Source organism: Rattus rattus, chromosome 1 (assembly GCF_011064425.1).
Source record: "Rattus rattus isolate New Zealand chromosome 1, Rrattus_CSIRO_v1, whole genome shotgun sequence".
Lineage (NCBI taxonomy): Eukaryota > Metazoa > Chordata > Mammalia > Rodentia > Muridae > Rattus > Rattus rattus.
Window position 1 is genome coordinate 157,392,505 of NC_046154.1, and position 19,939 is coordinate 157,412,443.

Genomic DNA, 19,939 nt, shown 5'->3' on the forward strand with positions numbered 1-19,939 from the left:
TAAATAGGAAGGCTTGATTCTGAGCATGAGACTGGCAAACTGAGCACACTAGGAAAACAAAGCTGGTCTTGGCAGGCTGGCAGCATGAATGAAGTCCCCCCCACCGCCAGCAAGCCACACACAGGCACTGCCGTCTTCTCACGTGTTTTTGTGCCATATTGGCTAATGATGCCAGCTTGACACAGGCTGGAGTCACTGGAGAGGAGGGAACCAACACTGAGAAAAATGCCTCAGGACTGGGCTGAAGGGAAGGCTGTAGAGCATTTTCTCACTTCGAGATTGATGGGGGAGGGCCCAGAGATTGATGGGGGAGGGCCCAGCCTGTTCCAGATGGTGCCATCCCTGGGCTGGTGGTCCTGGGTTCTATGAGAAAGCAAGTCAGGGCAAGCCAGTAAGCAGCATCCTCCATGGCCTCTGTATGAACCTCCAGGTTCCTGCCCTGTTTTTGAGTCCCTGTCCTGACTTCTTTCGATGATGAACTGTGATTTGGATGTGCTAGCAGGTAAACCCTTTCTCTCCTCAAGTTGTCTGGCTTGTGGTGTTTTATATCACGGCCATACTCACCCAAAGTCATGCACCTAAAATACTGTAGGACTAAATTGTAGGTATGGGTGACTTCAAAAGCTTCCACCTTTCCGGGAAGTTCACCCCAGACCACCCAGGAGGCAAGGAGGTCACCAAGTCAAACTGCAGCAGCATCTTGATATCTGAGTCTCTATGGCTAGAAGGGCCATCTGTGGTTAAATACACTCGATGCTGCTCTTAGCCATGGCCACTGTCGGAAACTAAGAATATGTAAGAAGATGGAGCAAATGGTGTCTATGTTCACCCATTTACCTACGAAGACATGTATATAAGGGAAAGCGCTTGCTTAAAATGCAGCAAACGGGCAATGGAATATTTTTTGCTGTGTATTTTTTGAACATGAAAACAGATATACTTCCTATCAAAATACCACTTCAAACTGTGATGACAGAATAAGGCAGGAGCATTGTTGTGAGTCTAAGGACATCTTGGGCCACACAGTACGAATCCCATTATCTGCCAGTTATTACCTAGGTCAAGCCGGCTTCAAAGGAACAGGAGGGGCTGGAGGCACGGCCTAGCGGTTAGGTGCACTGGCAGCTCTTCTGAGGACCTGACATTACTTCCCAACATCCCAACATGGAGGTCCAAACCATCTTTAACTCCACTTCCTGGGGGTTCAATGCCTTCTGGTCTTGTCGGGCATCAGGTCTACACATGCAGCACAGACATAGACACAGGCAAAACACGCACATTTGTGAAATAACGATTTTAAAAGCTAGAAAGGGAGAGGGGGTTAAGGAGGGAGGGAAAGAGTGGGGGGAACAGTAGAACACACTTCCTTCGCTTGCCTATAGCTGGCCTGGTTTGTGGCTTTTCACTCAAACTTTATTAAATGGTCCTGGAGATTTCCTCTGGGCTCGCTTGTTAAATTCTACTGTTATCAAGACATAATCCCTGAAAAGAAAACCCAGTTCCCTGGGAAGACCAAGAATTCAATACATAGTCTAGACAGCTCTGAAACCTGGGATCCTTCTCATGAGCCTCCCAAGTAGGATTACATGCCAGTGCCACCACAGCTGGTAACAAGTGATGTTCACAGCCAGTCTCAGCCCTGGGGAGGACCGATCACTGGAGACTTAGTGGGTGAGACTGTCTGTTAAAATCAAGTATCTCTTAATCACACTTGTTTCCCAAACCGTGCTATTTCTTAATTTTTGTGTTGAACCCAGAAATCTTCCCCACATGCTTCCCAATGCTAGGGAGTTTTCTCAACGCATTCATTTTAAGCGCTACCACCGTGATAACGGAGACTTTACAAGTCCTGTATGTTAGGCTGCCCCACAGTGAGTTATTTCATGTCTATTAAAAAAAAAAAAACCTGGGATGACCGAAAGTTTTGTAAGATTCTCTACACTTCTTAAGACATTGTTCTGTCCTTGTGAAGAGACCATGACAAAGGAGCTCTTAGAAGACAAAGCGTTTAATGTGAGCTTACAGTTTCAGAGACTCAGACCATTAGCATCAAGTCTGGGAGCTACATCCTGATCCACCAGCACAGAGAGAATGAGGGACTGGACCTGGCATGGCCTTTGGAAACTTCACAGCCCACCCCACGGTGTCACACCTCCAGAAAGTTCACAGACAAAAAGGGTCGGACCTTCTAACTCTCATAAGCCTTTCAAACAATTCCACTCCCTGGTAATGAAACATTCGCATCTATAAGCATGTCTGGAACATTCTTATTCAGATCACCACATTACATATATAAAGGACTTCTGTCCAAATGAGGGCAATGTCTCTTGAGGGTCCCCTCATTACTAAAGGCTTTTCACATGGCGTGCGTAAGGTTTCTCTCCAGTGTGAGCTCTTTCACATCTTCTCCACAATGAGAAGAACTCTGAAGTGTGTCTTGCAGCTTTTCTCCAGTGTCTGCTTCCGTGTATTAGAAGAGCATTTCTAGTACAGAATTTCTAGTAACAGCCAAACCAATTCAAAAGAATACCTTCTCTCGAATCTGTCCGACATCTCCTCACATTGCTAGCACGTGGGGGCTTCGTGAGAGCTACCATGTTACTTACTAATACCCTTATTTGGTCTACTGTGAATCGGTACATGCCTTCGCAGATGAGTTGAACTCAAAAAGCCTCTCCCGCACGTCTCGCACTCATAGGGTCTCTCGCTACTGTGGATTCGTTCGTGTACCCGGACCTCAAAAAAGCGGCGGAAAGACTTCCCACAGTGCTTGCACACGTAGGGTTTTTCTTCGCTGTGCATTATTTTATGCTTCCGAAGGGAGCTGTCGGAACTGAAGGCTTTCCCGCACTGCAAGCAGGCATAGGGCTTCTCTCCAGAGTGATTCCTTTCGTGGCTCTGCAGGGAGGAGGAAGAAGCTAAATCCTTCCCACACTGCTTACACTTGTAGGGGTTCTCTCCGGTGTGCATCCGATTGTGGAACTGAAAGGAGCTGTGATTATTGAACGACTTCCCACACTGCTTGCACACATACAGTCTCTCGCCAGTGTGGGTGCTTCCGTGTCTTTTAAGGTTGCCGGAACTACCGAAGGTTTTCCCACAGTGCTTACACACGTAGGGCTTCTGACCAGTGTGGGTTCTTTCGTGCGTCTTTAGGGAGCTGGAGTAAGTAAAGCCTTTCCCGCACTGCTTGCAAACGTAAGGATTCACACCGCTGTGAGTCACTTTGTGCTTCTGAAACTGATACCAAAACGTGAAGGCGCTGCCACACTGCTCACACGCGTAGGACTTCTCCCGGGTGTGAGTCAGCTCGTGCGATCTGAGGTAGCGGGAAGCAGTGAAGGCCTTCCCACACTGCTTACACACATAGGGCTTCACGCCGGTGTGAATCCTTCTGTGTATTCGAAAGTAAGTGGGATCAAGAAAAGTTTTCCCACATTGTTCGCACACATAGGGCTTCTCGCCAGCGTGACCACTCATTCTTCTTCTAAGGCAAGCAGAACGGGGAAGAGACCTTGCGTAAGGGTCAGGCAGAAAAGGATTCTCACCTGCGCCCGTTCTCTGATGCCTTAAAAGGTTACCCAACCGAGCAAAGCCTTTCCCACACAGTTCACACACATAGGGCTTCTTAACGCTGGGAACCTTCTCATGCCTTTGCAAAGGACTGGGATGCACGAAACCTTTCCCACATGCCTTGTGCATATAAGACTTCTTTGCGCAACCATTTTGTTCATACATTTGGCTGGATCTGACACAAGGAAGGTCTTCTTCAAAGTTTTTATTGTTGGAAGGTTTCTCTCCGGTGGGAGTGCTTTTGTGCATCTGAAGGGACAGAGAACTGGAGATGCTCCCCAACTCCTTAGGTTCATACAGTGCCTGTCCATATTCCTGGTCTTCATAAGGTCCTACCTGATAGTTCAGTGGCACACGCATAGATGAACAGCCAATTCTACCTTCTTCACAGACATTCTTTACAAAGGTAGCAAGTCCTGCACAAGAGTGCCCTGGATTGCAGCTGAAGATTTCTGCACACTGATGACTTTCCTGATAGTCACAGAACTTCTCCACCAGTTGGCCGCTGCAAAACAAATGAAGAGTTCATGACTAAGACGGTGCTCACCAATGACTGAACAGAGAAATGCTGGCTTCATGCTGGGAAACCGTTTGTAACAGTTCAGACTGCATGCTTTCCAAGTCTACTTGAGGACAGTGGCAGCAGAAACAGTGGGATTCATGTACGGTGAGGTATGTGTCCTTGAGAACATTAAACAGTCACATAGCATTTCAACATATATCTCAATTCACAATCTCTGGAACATTTTGGATGTTGCAATGGTATCAATCAAAAATCACCTAGTTTTTAAATACTTGCAAGGTCATGAAATAAAAAACTGACATTTTTAAATAATAAGTCATTCCCAACTTGTCCCCATGGCTGGTAGGTAAGTCAATACAACACTAAGTTTTAAAACATGTGTTAATTCACTGTGTCTGTGGGTGTGTGGGAGACGCTCAGGACAACTTTCAGGAGTACTTTTGGCTTCCATGTTGTTGAAGCAGGGTCTCTCTGAGAAATGCTGGGATTACATACATGCATCATTTTATGTGGGTTCTGGGAACTGAACTCAGACCATTCTGATTTCACGGCCAGCCCTATTACTGGCTGGACTGGCTGGTTTTGCCACAAGATGGAGTTATCACAGAAAAAGGAACCTCCCTTGAGGAAATGCCTCCATGAGACCTAGCTGTAAGGCATTTTCTCAATTAGTGGTCAGCAGGGGAGGACCCATTGTGGGTGGGGCCATCCCTGGGCTGATAATCCTAGGTTCTATAAGAGAGCAAACTGAGCAACCCAGAGGAAGCAAGCCAGTAAGCAGCATCCATCCGTGGCTTCTGCATCCACTCCTACCTCCGGGTTCCTGCCCTGCGTGAGTTCCAGTCCTGACTTCCTTTGGTGATGAACAGCAATGTGGAAGTGTAAGCTGAATAAACTCTTTCCTCCCCAAACTTGCTTCTTGTCATGTTTGTGCAGGCATAGAAGCCCTAACACACTGGCTAGGCAACTTTTTTGAGTCCCATGTACACCATTTTGAAATGATGAGGTGTAACCGGTATAGTTTTCTGTCAACTTGACACAATGTAGAATCACCTGAAAAGAGGAATCTTAGACTAGAAAATGTCTGCATTAGATCCTCTTCAGGTAAATCTGTGGGGGCATTTTTGTTACCAATCATCAGTGTGGGAGGGACCAGCCAACAGTGGGTGGTGTCACCCCCGAAGCACCAGGTGGTTCTGACTGTATAAGAAAGCAGGCTGAGGAAGCCCTGAACAGCAAGTCAGTAACACTTTCCTCCATGGCTCAGTCTCAGTTCCTGTCTCTCAGCCCTGACTGCCCTGACTTCCTGTTTTGGCTTCTCTTACTGATGGACCGTGACCAGGACATGTTAGACAAATAATCCCTTCCCTCTGTCTATGTAAGGCAAGCTTGAGCCTCAGGTACTGTGAAAACCATAATGGAGACACGAGTAGCATAGGATGACAGCCCAGGGTATCAAATGATGAGGCACTGGCCTGACCCTGGAGACAATCTGTGTGGCTGGTAGTGCCTGTGAGAAAGTGGAGCCGTCCGAGACCGTGTGAGCCCAGGAGACAGAGTTTCATTTCCAGGAGTGGGAGCCTAATGTTTATACTGCTGAAAGTTGGTTTCATTGGCTTTGATTGTGACTGTGCCCTTGTTCTTCTCTATTGGGGTAAGAAAGCATGCAAAATTCATTTTTTTTTTAACAAGGGCCCCACAGTTCAGAGACTTTTTTAGCTTTTGAAAGAGACCCTTGGTTTTTAAGGAGCCCTTGGACTTTTCAACTGTTGAAATTTCTTAAAACTGTTTCTAATGCTTTAAACTGTGGTATTAATATTAACATGACATAGTGTGGACAAGCAAAAAGGGATGTCAGAGAATCGATTTTGATAGTATCTTGTCAGCTAGACAAAATCTAGGGTACTTTAGTTGGAAAAATGTCCTCACAGAGCTGGCCTGTAAGGAAGCCTGTGGAGCATTTTCTTACTTGATGATCCAGCCCACTGTGACGAGCATGATCCCTGGGGAAGGGGTCACGAGGTTCATAAGAGAACAAACTGAGTAAGCCGTGTTCCTCCATGACCTCTGCCCACAGGTTCCCGTTGGACTTCATGACCTGACTTTCCTTGATCATGGACTGCTAATTACAGGGTGAGGTTAACCCTCTCCTCCCCAGCCGCCTTGCCTGTTGGTCTTGAGTACAGCAATATAAATCCAAACTAAGATATTCTGTATGGCCTAAGGTATGGATTACATGAGCCATGGTAATATATCCACATGACATCAGCATATTCTGGTTGCTCTCCATATTGTAGTATTTGGCTTCTCCTAATGCTGATGTGTAAAACACAATTTTGGGAGAAACTTTCTGGAGTTAAAATTGGTTTGGGAGGGGCTGGAGAGATGGCTCAGTGGTTAAGAGCTCTGACTGCTCTTCCAGAGGTCCTGAGTTCAATTCCCAGCAACCACATGGCGCCTCACAACCATCTGTAATGGGATCTGATGCCCTCTCCTGGTGTGTCTGAAAACAGCTACAGTGTACTCACATAAAATAAATGAATCTTTTTAAAAAAATGATTTAGAAAAGAAATTACCTCAGTTTTCTCCATAGTTTCTCATACTCACTCACAACCTTCTGTTTGCTCAACTTGTTTCCTAAAATGCAGACACAGAAAAACAATTACTAATTATTAATTAGAGGAAAAGTACTGGATGCCAGCTAAATTCATGGTGTATCCCATTTGACAAATTCTCCCCAGTTCCCTTCTCCATATTCCAATTCATATATCAACACTGATTAGCTAGAAACATTGATGGACCAAAAAAGGAAATGCCCATGTGTACCTATAGAGGCCAGGTTCCTCAGGGTTTCCTGCATCACATCTTTGTACAGCTCCTTCTGGGATGGATCCAGCACAGCCCACTCCTCCTGCGTGAACTTCACAGCCACATCCTCAAAGCTCACTGACTCCTGAAAGCACACACATACATTCCAGGAAAGTGAGCCTCATGGTACCACAGACATACACAGAATTAATAAGAAGGTGACATGACACTGTTCCACAAGGGTTCAAGTTGTCCTGGTCATCACACTCTACTGCTCATACAGACCAAGATGCCTTCCCTCACTCACAAATGCTAAAGGTAAACTGGAGCTTTCTGGGAAAGGAACATCAAAGAAGGACGAGCTCTTATGCAGACGACTGTGCAGTTCCTCCTTCTGCACTGCATCTTTCTAACAACTGTCACCCCAGGTTCTATTGTCTACCACCCACCATGATCAGTATCTGCTGTCCCCAGAACGTGTGTGCTTAGAAATGCTGGGCACCCTTGTGTTCTGCTGGTATCTGAGATCTGGAGGGATTCCTTCCCACCAGAGCTGTACAGAGTGAGGTAGATTTCTCAGACAGTTGATGACAACTACACCCTAGGTTTAAAACAGCAACATCCTCTTCTCCCTAAGAATCCTAGCAATCAATTCATACTCATCAGAGGAATCCTATCTGCCTAAAACCCAACATACTGTCTGTCTGTTTTACCTGGGTTGGTAGATACTACTTGTATGTGTTTTTTTCTTTTCTTTCTTTTTTTTTAAAGATTTATTTATTTATTTATTTTATGTATGTTAGTACACTGTAGCTGTCTTCAGACACACCAGAAGAGGGCATCAGGTCTCATTACAGATGGTCAGGAGCCACCATGTGGTTGCTGGGAATTGAACTCAGGACCTCGGGAAGAGCAGTCAGTGCTCTTATCCTCTAAGCCATCTCTCCACCCCTTGTACGTGTTTTTAAAACTTTGGTTTGGTGCGTAATGTGGGAGGAAAGCGTGAGCGTGCCACAGAACTCTGGTGGAAGTCAGCAACATCTCTTGCGAGTTGGTTCTCTCTAGTTTAACAGTGGTTTTAGAGATTGAAGTCAGACCATCAGTGTCGCATAGCACGTGCCGTTACCCACAGAGCCAACCCATACGGCCTCTAGTTAATACTACTTAGAACGTGCTAGGAACCTGAATACATGTTCTGTGATTGCACAAAGGGCCAATATTACAAAGTGTTTAGCTGGGTTCCTTAATCAAACAGCAAACAGGACTCATGACAAGCAGTTCTCCTCAGCAGTGTCCCATTTTGCTTTCTGTTGCTGTGACGTAACTTGGGCAGGAGAGTGTTTATATGGATTGCGGGTCACAGTCAGTCACGGAGGGAAGCTAAGGAGGAAACGAAAGGGTAGGGTATGTAGGCAAGAACTGAAGCAGAAAGCACACATGCACGAACGCAGGTCACTGGCTTGTTGGGTTATCCTTCTCATCCACGTTCCAGCCCCTACTAACTGGGATGTCAACACCCACATGGGACTAGGCCCTCCTCGATCAATCAACAAGCAAGAAAATGCCCTGGGGTTGGAGAGATGGCTCAGCGGTTAGAGCACTGACTGCTTTTCCATTGGGTCCTGAGTTCAAATCCCAGCAACCACATGGTGGCTCACAACCATCTGTAATGGGATCTGGTGCCCTCTTCTGGTGTGTCTGAGGACAGCTACAGTGTACTCATATACATAAAATAAATAAATCAAAAGAAAATTCTTTAAGACCCAGGCTTTCAAATTATGTAAAAAGGAAAAAAGAAAGAAAGGAAGAAAGAAAGAAAGAAGGAAAGAAAGAAAGAACGAGAGAAAGAAAGAGAGAAAGAAAGAAAAGAAAAGGCCATGAAGACATGTGCACAGGCCAAACTGGTGAAGCCAGTTCCTCAGTTGGGATTCCCATTTCCCAGGTGTGCCAAGTTGATAAACAATGGAGCCATCTCATTCGGCCATCACACCACTTTTATGTGAGAACTCTACTAAATCATTAAACAAAGGGAAAGATTACATATGCCTTTAGACAGAGCTCTAATTCACCAACATGCCACTTCTATGATTTCTAAAACACACATTAAAGTAAAATACCTGGATGGGCAGTGGTTCTGCACACCTTTAATCCCAACTCTTGGAGGCAGAGGCAGGTGGATCTCTGTGAGTTCAAGGCCAATCTGGCATACAGTACAAGTTGTAGGACAGCCAAGGCCACACAGAGAAACCCTGTCTTGGAAAAAAAAATAAAATAAAATACTTGACCAAATTTATTACCTGCAGATGAATGTCTTTAATAAATGTCTACAACCAGTCCCCTACACAGGACACTGTGCTCCATGCTAGAAGCCACAGGTTGTCAAATAAAAGGCAATGCCAGAAGCTTTCGGTCAAGAGTGTCCCAGAGGCTGCCCCACCACTACCTAAGAACCTGACATTGTCTCTCAGCATTGTCCTTTGTCGAGCACTATGTTACTGCTGAAGGAGAGAAGCCATCAACAGCTGTCATTACCTGTGAACCGCGAAAGCTATGCTATCAACCAGACAAAAACACACGTCCACAGTCAATCGCATCATGAAGGTTACAGGGGTAACAGATTGTATTCTAACTGGATTTAAGGCCCACTACATAGGGAAAACATGTCTTGCCCTGGCAGTCTGACCTAGAGCTGGAGAGGTCACAAGCCTCTGAAGTAAATCTACTGTAATTCTACTTAATGGTGACAATCTTAATATCTGTCTATGCTCATATATAAATGTAGCACGTATCGTCATGAGAGGTCTTTCTATTACAGTGGACTACGATGAACACAGAAACTCACAACCTGTCCGTGTGAAGAGAAAAAGTCTAGGGAGTGCTCAGGCATCAATGGGACATCCACACCTTTCTCCCCTATCCCATCCCCCAGGCTCAAGAACCAAGAGGAGGCAGGATGCTTGTTGAAGCCAGAGCTTGGGCTGAAACAGTGTCTTTTGGACATGACAGGGCTACATTTAAAATAATAGCCACTGTGTTTGTGTAGAGAAGAGCAAGACAGTCAACATCCCAGCATGGATAGGGTAAGGGCAGATAATTGTCTGTTAATGGCTGCGAGGTGAGGGAGAGTCGGTTTACATTAAAGGTGTGTCCCTTGGTAAGTCAACTGTGCTGCAATGCATAGCTTAACAAACACACGTACAAGAGCAGCAAAGTCTGCTTATGATGATGATGATGATGATGTGTTTTTTTAAAGTAGAAGGTTGGAGAGGTAAGGAGAAAGGTCATGGTATGTGTGAATATGCTCAAACAGTGTCCCCAGATATGAAATTCTGAAAACATAAATAAAAACAGCATGTTTAAAAGTAAATCAAGTCAGGGTGTGCACCCGTTTTCTACATTGCTTTTACTAGATAGACCTCGAGTTCTCAACAGTTCAGACTTCAGATTAGGACTCACTGAGAATATACACAATCAAATTAACGGTCTAGAACAAAACCCCACAAGTCACGGTAAATCTAAGTGACGGTTAGAAAAACCTTGGGATATTTTTGTGGTATCTCTATGTCCATACTAGCTACATGTGCGTGTGTCTTTATATTGTAAACACAGTACCAAATTTGCTTGTAGGATGACTGAGTCCTACTGGAGAGAGGGCTCGACCGCATCCTCTGCTATTGTAGAGGACCTCGGTTTGAATCCCAGCACCTATTTCAGGTGGCTGTAACTCAGTACCTCCACATAACCCAACACTTCTGGCCTTATATACACATTAACAAACAATTATAATTCAAAATAATTAGACAAAGAAGAGTGAGTCCTCACATACACCAGAACTCTGAAATTAGGCTGAAGTCCTTCTAGCTTATAATTAAAAAATTTAAGTAACGAAATCCTGATCTTGGAGCCCTTCTGGCTTACGCTTGGCTACCAGTCCTTAGGATCGGCAACGGAGAACCAGCACTGACAAGGGGCATAAGGCGCTCTGTTCTCTTTTACGGACTTTAGTTTTATTTCGTGTGTGTGTGTGTGTGTGCACCCGAGTGTGCTATACTAAGAGGCCAGAAGAATGATCTGGACTTACAGGCAGCTGCAAGTCGCCTTCTGTGGTAGTGAGGAAACAAACCTGGGTCCTCTGAAATGCTCAGTTAGGTCTCCACGCCCAGAAATCAAAACTTTTTACATTCAGTGTGGCCATGGTGGGAGAAATGGAAAAAAGGGGGTCTGATGCCCTCAGGTTCCCATTTGAGATCGACGTGGCCTTCACGTTACAAAATTCAAACAGAGGTCAGGGTGCACGCACTTGGATGCTGTGGCATCTTTTTGATCATTACCCCATTGATCCTTGTCTTAGTGTTGATGCTATGAGATGGTCAAAACCAATACTTACTATGTAAGCAAATAAACTGAAATGCTTGCCCCCATGCAGGTAAACAAGGTCATGTATCTAGAAAGAATAGAAACTTGAAAGACTGTAGCACTGCCTACTACCAGTGTAGGAGTGAACAGCTGCTGGGGATAGAGCCCCTGCCCAGCCAGCAGCTGGAAGAGATGTTGGACTGTGGCTGCACAGACGCTGGCTGAATGGAAGAGGTCAAGAGGGCAGTGGCCAGGAGTCTTCACCTGTGTTAGGGTGGGCCGTCTGGTGATGCGGCCGCCTTTGAGTTATCTCTGCCGTTTGGAAGGAGGCCCCCTCCTATGTCAGTAGCCCCAATACATACACTCATTGGTTCATCAACTGGACCCTGGTACAATCGTCCTTTGTACTATTCTGGGCTCCTTGTGGTGGTGAGTAGATGTGTGGGTTGCGTGAGTGTCCCCAGGATAATTCTGTCACAGACAGCTCTAAGGCCAATCCGTGGTGGCTCTGTGAGGCCCCACTACTCCTCCATTCCAGGAGAGGGACAGGCTTAACTCAGGGAGTCTCTGTGTTTTCTTTTCTTTTCTTTTTTTCTTTTCTTTTTTTCAGAGCTGGGGACTGAACCCAGGGCCTTGCGCTTGCTAGGCAAACGCTCTATCACTGAGCTAAATCCCCAACCCTGTCTCTGTGTTTTCTACATTCCACCTCCACGATATCAGCTTCTTCCCTTCCCTTCCCTTCTGTTTGCTCATGTTTAGCACTGTTTCCAACTCCCTAAGAGAGAAAAGGCCTCAGCAGCTAAGCTCTAGGGAAGTCTGTGGACCTGCCACTAGGAGCCTTCACCTATTGCAACACCCCTTTCAAATCTAGTCATGACCTACCTCCATCACAATACGAGCACTGGCTGCTCTTCTGGAGGACCTGAGTTCAATTCCCACAACCACATGGTCGCTCACAACCACTTGTAATGGGATCTGATTCCTTCTTCTGGTGTGCATGAAAACCGAGCCCTCATATGCATAAGGTAAATAAATTAAAAAAATTAAACTTAGAAAGAAAAAATATAGCCAGGAGTGGTGCCACAGCCGTTAATCCCAGCACTGTGAAGACAGAGGCAGGGAGATCTCTTAAGTCAAGGTCAGCCTGCTCTACACAGTGAGTTTCAGGATAGCCCAGGCTACACAGAGAAACCTTGTACCAAAAAATCAAACCAAATCAAACCAAGGAAAGTGACAATTACAATTATGACAGAGGCCAAGTCCACTCAACCCTGCATGTGGACATCCCTTGTCAGGGAGTTCAGCAATGTCAGGAAGACGTGGAAAGTCAGAGCTTTATTCCTAGTTGTAAGAACTCTGCACCCAAGGACAGATTACAGAACATACAGGAAACATCCTTTAACTCTGTGGCACTCCTAGGAAAAGCAGGCACCTCTGGGTGAAACAGAGACAAGGTAGAGAAAGTGGGCAGGGACTTCTCTAGGTCACTCTGCTGTGCAGAAGGTCACAACTTCTGTGACACAGCTAGCCTAGAAGAGTGTCACCTTGTACAACAACCATCTTGACCTGATTTGCTACACACAGAGGATCAGTACCAGGAAAGGGGGACTGTTTACACAAGTCCAGTTGTTCACACAAACAAACAACCATGGTCTGCCAGCACACGAAGAGACAGTAACTGTATCAATAAGTAACAACACCTGAAGATATACCAGATCATGCCAGAAACGCCAGACACAGGAGCTTTGGGACCACAACAGATGGAACCCTCTTACCTGAGACTAAAAGACCAAACTGTAGCAGGTTCATCAGCCATGGTGGGGTCAGCTGTCAAAAGCCAGCAAACTTGTCTACTCCTGGATCACAATGTCTTCCTCCACAGCCTTGATCCAGCAGTTTCCTCATGGCAAAACATTCAGCCCACTTCTAAGTCACCATCCAACCGTCTGCCCTCCCAAGGGGCATTTGGCATCCCTGCACCTGCACTGGTAAGACTGATCTGGTCCCCTGCAGTCTCCCCCCTCACCTACCTCAGCTCTCTGCCTGTGCCCCCAGGACAGCCTCTATTCTGCAGCCTCTTTAACCAATTCCTAGCCATTTGCAACCTGTGCCGTCTCTGGTTGTGTGAAGTGTTCCCATGTGATCTGCTGCTGCTGTTAGTGATTCACACTGGGATAAAGGGCTGGGTGTGGTAGAGCACATCTTTCATCCCAGCACTTGGGAGGCAGAGCCAGGCAGATCTGTGAGTCCAGTGCCAGCCTGCTCTGCCTACACAGGGAGTAGCAGCCGGCCAGTGCCAAACAGTGAGAAGCTGTCTTAAAACAAACAACAAAATTTTCGACAAATGGCCAAGCATGGTGGCAAGTACCTTTTAGCCTCAGGCAGGAGGCCAGACAGGCAGGTCTCAGAGTTTCAAATCAGTGCAGTCTATACAGTGAGTTCCAGATGAGGCAGGGCTACACAGTAAGACTAGTCTCAAAACACAAGTTAAACGACTGGTCTAAAAAGACCTTGGCCAGGTAGAAAGGAAAGTCAGGCTTCTATAGCAAATTACAACCAATAAAACAACAATGCTGGTGAATTTGAGTATTCAATAAATTCTGCCATTGTAGTCTGCCTGGCAGAATTGAGGATATTCTAAAGAGACTCTAAGACAGTGGACCCCACAGAAATGGGAATTTCCTCAGGAATCTCAGGCTGAAAGAAGGACCAGGTACCAATCAGAGTGGGGATCTTTGTCTCTCAGAAAGGGACTTCATACCCTCCTAACAGATCCCCTAACAGGATGAGCCTGGAGCCCACCAACGGTGAGGGCAGGGCAGTGAAGGGCAGGGCAGGGCAGGGCAGTGCAGGGCAGTGCAGGGCGGGACCACACCTTGACCTGGACTGTTTGCATCTGCACATCCCTGGCCTCTGCTTCACTTTGATCCCACTTCAGGACTTTGAAGACACTTGGAAGCCTCCCTGGATCTCTTTCTTCCTCTTTCCAATGTGCAGAGGCAGAAGAGATCTTTTCTGCTCACCACTAATTACTTGGCTATTTTTATTGGGTTACTGAGAACAGCGGGCTGGCCCTGACTGGGCACAGGTTGGGAATGCCAATTTCAATAACACAAACACGTCTGTCTGTTGCTGACATAACAGGCTCAAGTCTCTTGGGGTCCCTATAAGATAGATGTTACAGGTTTTGGCAGAAAGGGAGCTGAGAAAAGCTTCATTGGGTGAATTACAGCATCAAGACTCAGGCGGCCGTGGTGAAGCCCTGAAGGGAGAAATAGCCTTCAGTTCTGGAGGGATGAGGGGCGTTAATTGCTCAAAAAGGTTTAGGGTGTGGACAGGAATAACAATTAACCTAAGCAGGCAGTGTGAAAGACAATGGAAAATGAACTGATAAAGACTACAGCCCTAAGGCTGGGTGCTGTCGTGCATACCTTTAATCCCAGCACCCCATGGAGAGGCAGGCAGATTTCTGAGTCTGAGAGCAGCCTGGACCACAACTCAGTCCAGGAAACTCAGAGAAAGTCAGTCTTGAAAAGCCTTCCACTCCCATCACAGAAACAAACAAACAAACAAACAGAAAACACTGAAGCTATGACTCTAAGCCACCCGCAAGCCCACCATAAGAGTCCACAGGGTCTTGGTTTTCCCCACCTTAACTGCAGCTGCTCTTTGTGAGTTAAAAGCCTCGGGCCACTAGGAATTGAGTCAGGCTGTGCAGGGAAGGTAATAGCCCCCTAGCCATAAAGAACTGCTCTGTGCAGCCTGACCATTCCTCTTTTCCTGCAGGTATAATACACCTGGATGTAGAAAACCACCCAGTTCCTAATAATAATAATAATAATAATAATAATAATAGCTGTAACTTCCGGGTGGCCACCTTTGTATATTTTACAACTCTCCCAGACCCGCAAAGACTGTTTCTCAATCTATGGGTCGCGACCCCTTTGGGGCGGACAACACAAGGACTGTCTATTAGATATCTTGCATATCAAATATTTCCATTACAATTCACAACGGTAGCAGAATTACACTTATAAATTAGCAACGAAGGTAATCTTATGGATGGGATCACTACAGCTGTAAACGACTGCAGCATTAGGAGGGTTGTGAACCACTGCTCTATGTGCACTTGACTTTTATTCCAGAAAGGATGGGGCCACTCGATGCTCCAATATGTCTCTATCCCGCTCTCCACACACCCCCCTACCCCAACACTCAGAATCACAATGTGCTCTGAGTAGCTGCTCCGAGACACTGCATGGGGTATGTCGGGATTTTCGGGGGAGGACGAGGCAGTAAAAGGACCAGTGTTCTAAACATCACTATCCATGCAGCACCACCTCCATGCCCGGCACAAGAGCTCCAATCCAACTCCCAGGGTTGGCTCCCCAGGACCCTCTACCCGAACCGCTCAGATTGCAGAGACCTTGGTTGAGAAGCCCCGCTGACCCTAGACGCCGCAGCACTGAGCGCTCAGATAGGGGGAGACCACGGCTCTCAGCGGATGAGACTCTGCTGTAGACTCCGCTATCTCGGAAGGTCGGTACCCACTGCGGTCTCCGTCTGCAGCAGCAGCAGCATCCTCCCCACATCTAAGACACAGGCCGAACGTACCATTTCCAGCCACGGAGTGTCCTGGTGTCTTCCTGCCGCTCCTGCTGTCACAGAAGGCGACTTTGATATCTAGACCTGGGATCCAGGATGTACTTCCAAATAACAAACATGCCTAATTTGGGGGGGTTAAGGAAACAGACCTAGGTCAGATAAATTCCCTCACGTAAGAAGCATACTCCTCATTGGACACTTCGGGCACTAAAGTAATAACCTTTACCCTGATAGGCCAGCGAGCCTAACCTTTATCCCGATAGGCCAGCGAGCCCTTGGCTCGCGCCCTGGAGCGCTAGTGACAGGAGATACAAGTTTTGTTAGGCAAATTAGCAAGCAGATCACTCACTGAAGCCTTAGCGTTCTAGCGTTTTATCCCTGTCTGGGTGGAAGCCTGCATGTAAGCGGCGTTTGTCCACTTGCTTGTAACAATGCGCAGTGGGCAATTCCTAATTCTCCCTCCTAAGAATGGAGTAAGAGCAAGAGAATTCCAGACTCAGTGGTCATGGAGACCACTCAAAGAGCTGCTTTGAGCAGGATTAGGAGGAAGGGCCTTATTAAAGGAAACCCCTCTGCCAGCCCCCATCTTCCCAAATCCCACCACCATATCGCCAGTTTGCCCAAGATTTTAGTAAACATTCCACCGATAACACTCACGAAAATAGGCAACCTGACTTGTCTTTCACCCTGCACTTTCGAAAACAAAACAAAAGAACAAAAACAAACAGAAGACAAGTTTTTCCAGAAACGCAGTTTCTAGGCCTGTTGAAGTCAGGGCCTCCCTGTCCTGCTCTGTACTTTGAAAACTGATTTTCAGACCCTTTGTGATAACGTTCAGGTTTGGAGGTTTCAATGTCTCAGCCCATTAAACATCTGCTCTTGCTGTGTGTTAGAGTTTTATCGCTGTAAAGAAACACCGTGACCAAGGCAACTCTTATAAAGGAAAACATTTAGCTGGGGCTGGCTTACAGCTTTTAGAGGTTCAGTCCATTAACGTCATAATGGGAAGCACGGCAGAGCCCAGGCAGATATGGCACTGTAAGAGAGTTCTACATCTTACTCTGAAGGCATCCAGGAGGAGACTCTTCTACAGGGAGCCAGGAAGGAACTCCCTTCCTTACTGAGCAGAGCTTGAGCACGGGGAGCCCCAAAGCCCTCCCCCACAGTGACGCACTTCCTCCAACAAGGCCCCATCTCCTAATCTTGGCACTCCCTGGGCCACGCCAAGCATATTCAAACCATCGTGGGGTTCTTTAGCAAATGACCGGCTGTGAACAGAAAGTCCAAGAATCCGGTAGTTGCTCAGTACACAAGACTGGATGTCTCGGTTGGTGTTCAACTGATGCTAGACTCCCAAAGAAGTAGGCTCTAAAGCCAGTGTAGGAATGGGCTTGCAAGCAAGGCAGGAGCGAGCAGGCCGAGAGTAAAGGCTTCTTTCTTCCATACCTTAAATAGGCTTCCAGCAGAAGGGGTAGCCCACATTAGATCTGGATTAGATCCGACTGAAGGTATGTCTCACTATGTCAAGATCAGGGTTAAAAGAAACGTCTTTTCTCCATTCCAGAAAACAATCTAGACCACAGGCGTGTTTTTCTGCCTGAGAGATGGGTATTAGATGTATCACGTTGACAATCAAGTATACCCGTCAAACACTGTTTCCAGGGCAAATTGAGTCTGTTCTTGCATTTTTCCTTCGATGACTTTTTTCCCCTCCTTATTACACTTTTTTCTTTTTTTCTTGCCTCAGAATTTGGAAAGAGGCAGGTGGCCAAGGTTTTTCTGATCCCATACTCAACCAAGAACATAAAAACACACAAACAAGCAATGTCTATCATTCAAGTCACCAAGTCATGGAGAAAGTGGAATTTTATACAGAAAAGCTGGCTCAAAAGAACAGCAAAAGGAAAAAGAAAAGCAAAAACACATTTAAAAATTCAACCCTTAGATGTGATAGTGCAGTACATAGTCCCGTACACTTGTGAGAAAGATTCAGACTGAGCTCTGTGAGTTCAAGGCCAACTTGGTTTACATAGTGAATTCTTAGATAGCCAGAGCTACACAGTGAGATTTTTCTCAAAAAAATAACAACAACAACAACAACAACAAAATTTAGATCCTGACTGCTCAGCTTAACCCCTTGGTTTATGATGTTGCAGCTAATGGCAACCACTTGGTTGGCCCTCAGACCTTAGCACTCTGTGGTAGACTCTGTGGTAGAATTGTAAAATTCAGTCAGTAGAAAGTACAAGCTACCCAAACCAAAGAACTACTCCATCAAAGTCTCTGGTTCTGAGAGCTCTTTTTACCTTTTTAGTTCTGTTTCTGGCTAACTGCTCTTGTTAAGTGAAGTCTATCACCCCAGGATATGTTTTTGTGCATTAAGTCTCACCTTGAGGAAGGTTCAGAACTATCTGGGATCCCGAACACACTGTGTAGCTGCCGGCTGGCTAATAAAGACTTTCTATTAGCCAACACCCATGTCTGAGCAGTCTTCTCTGGTGGATTCCCCACAAGGGTGTCTCCTACCAACATTTACAACTGACCCTCCAATGAGTGACACATGACACCTGACCCTAAATGGCCAGTGTAAACAGAGTAGTGGGTGCTACAAAATCTAGCTTTCCCCCCTCAAATAGAAACCCCCCACAGATGGTCCAGCAGTAAGATTAAATAGCCTCTCGCTCACCTGCTATAAAAGCCTTCCGTGTCCTCTCAGGAATGCGGTGAGCACTGTTCTCTGGCAGTCAGCTGGGGCTGACAAACATGCATTTAATAAATCATCTAATAGTCTATGTTTATCTTTGTTATGTCCAGAGCAGGCCCCAAAATGACAGTGCTCATTGACAATGTCTTAAATTAAAAAAGGGTTTTTTTGTTTGTTTGTTTTTTGTTTTGATAAAGAAGCCTAAAAGCTGGTTCCTGTTTACCAGAGAAACAAATCTCCTAATCCACGCTAAAGATCAACTGTCTCAGGCAGGAGCATCTAATTCGCAGTCAATCCTAACAGCTCCAATCAATCCCATCCTGTTGACTGTCATATGTCTGCTTGCTTTCTCTCCATTTTGCTGCCCTCAATCCTGAGAGATAGCCTTAGCCAGGTGACCACCAATAAAACTTTCTTCCTACCCACAGGTTGGTCTAGTTTGGTGGTTTCACCGCTCTCTGGCTTACGATCTTTTTGCTAAATTCGTCCCAGTCGGCATGTTACTGGTCTGTCAGCATTGTCTGCCACTGGCCAAATTTAAGAAGCCAATATTTAAAAATGAACCAAGAGAGAAAAGAAGGAAATGCCCAATGTCACCCAGATAAGTAGGCTGCTAAGAAAAAAAGGAAAGGCCACACTCACAAGGTCACTTTCCCAAGCTTAAGGACCAAACTGATAATGAAAGAAGCCCTAGAGAGGATCATTGCTGAAAGGCCAAGGATGCGACTCTGAAAGACTGAACCCACTCCTGCCCCCAGTACCAGAGGGCATTGCCTCTCCAAACCTGGCTGTGGTGCGGTGCAGCCAGCAGGTGGGAGGCAGAAGCAGGGGGGGGGGATCTCTGAGTTCGAGGCCAACCTGGTTTACACAGATAGTTTCAGGACAGGCAGGGCTATATAGTGAAACCCTGTCTTAACAAAACAAAAGACAGAGCAAAACAAACAAAAAAAGGAAAGAAAGAAAAGGCTGAGAAAAAAAGAAAGTATAGACTCAGTTTGCCACCCCCCAATCCCCCCCCAAAAAGAGCAGACTTTTCTGAATCGCCGAGAATGGCAGCCTAAAATTCTGGGGCTCAGTACCTCAGCTTACAGAAGAATGAGCCCTGCAGGACCGGAGAATCAGTGTTTCTACTGGAGACTAGGGAAGGGGGTGGGGCTTCACCAGGCACAGAAACGCCTTTCTTTTTTTTTTTTTTTTTTTTTTTCTTTTTTTCGGAGCTGGGGACCGAACCCAGGGCCTTGCGCTCCCTAGGCAAGGGCTTTACCGCTGAGCTAAATCTCCAACCCCTCCTTTCTTTTTTTTTTAAACTGCCGGATGAGAGATAAGCCAGATTTTGGGAAGAAAGGGGAACTCAGGCTCCAGGCCACATG

The 19,939-nt window shown here is 46.2% G+C and overlaps 1 protein-coding gene across 1 annotated transcript; it reads right to left on the minus strand.

The window, feature by feature from the left end:
• Positions 1 to 1,990: 1,990 nt before the first annotated feature.
• On the minus strand, positions 1,991 to 16,026 carry LOC116906862 (zinc finger protein 709-like). The gene is made up of 4 exons (XM_032909768.1): positions 15,875 to 16,026; positions 6,923 to 7,049; positions 6,673 to 6,733; positions 1,991 to 4,078 (listed from the first exon to the last, which is right to left on the minus strand). The coding sequence occupies exons 1-4, from the start codon at positions 15,875 to 15,877 to the stop codon at positions 2,599 to 2,601; spliced, it is 1,671 nt and encodes a 556-aa protein (XP_032765659.1). The 5' UTR covers positions 15,878 to 16,026; the 3' UTR covers positions 1,991 to 2,598.
• Positions 16,027 to 19,939: the final 3,913 nt, after the last annotated feature.

Excerpts from the sequence above, each read along its gene's own strand:
- LOC116906862 (XM_032909768.1), bottom strand. Across the intron at positions 6,734-6,922 it reads GAGGAACCTGGCCTCTATAG|GAAACAAGTTGAGCAAACAG; the intron begins GTACACATGGGC and ends TCTGCATTTTAG. Across the intron at positions 4,079-6,672 it reads AAACTATGGAGAAAACTGAG|CGGCCAACTGGTGGAGAAGT; the intron begins GTAATTTCTTTT and ends TTTGTTTTGCAG.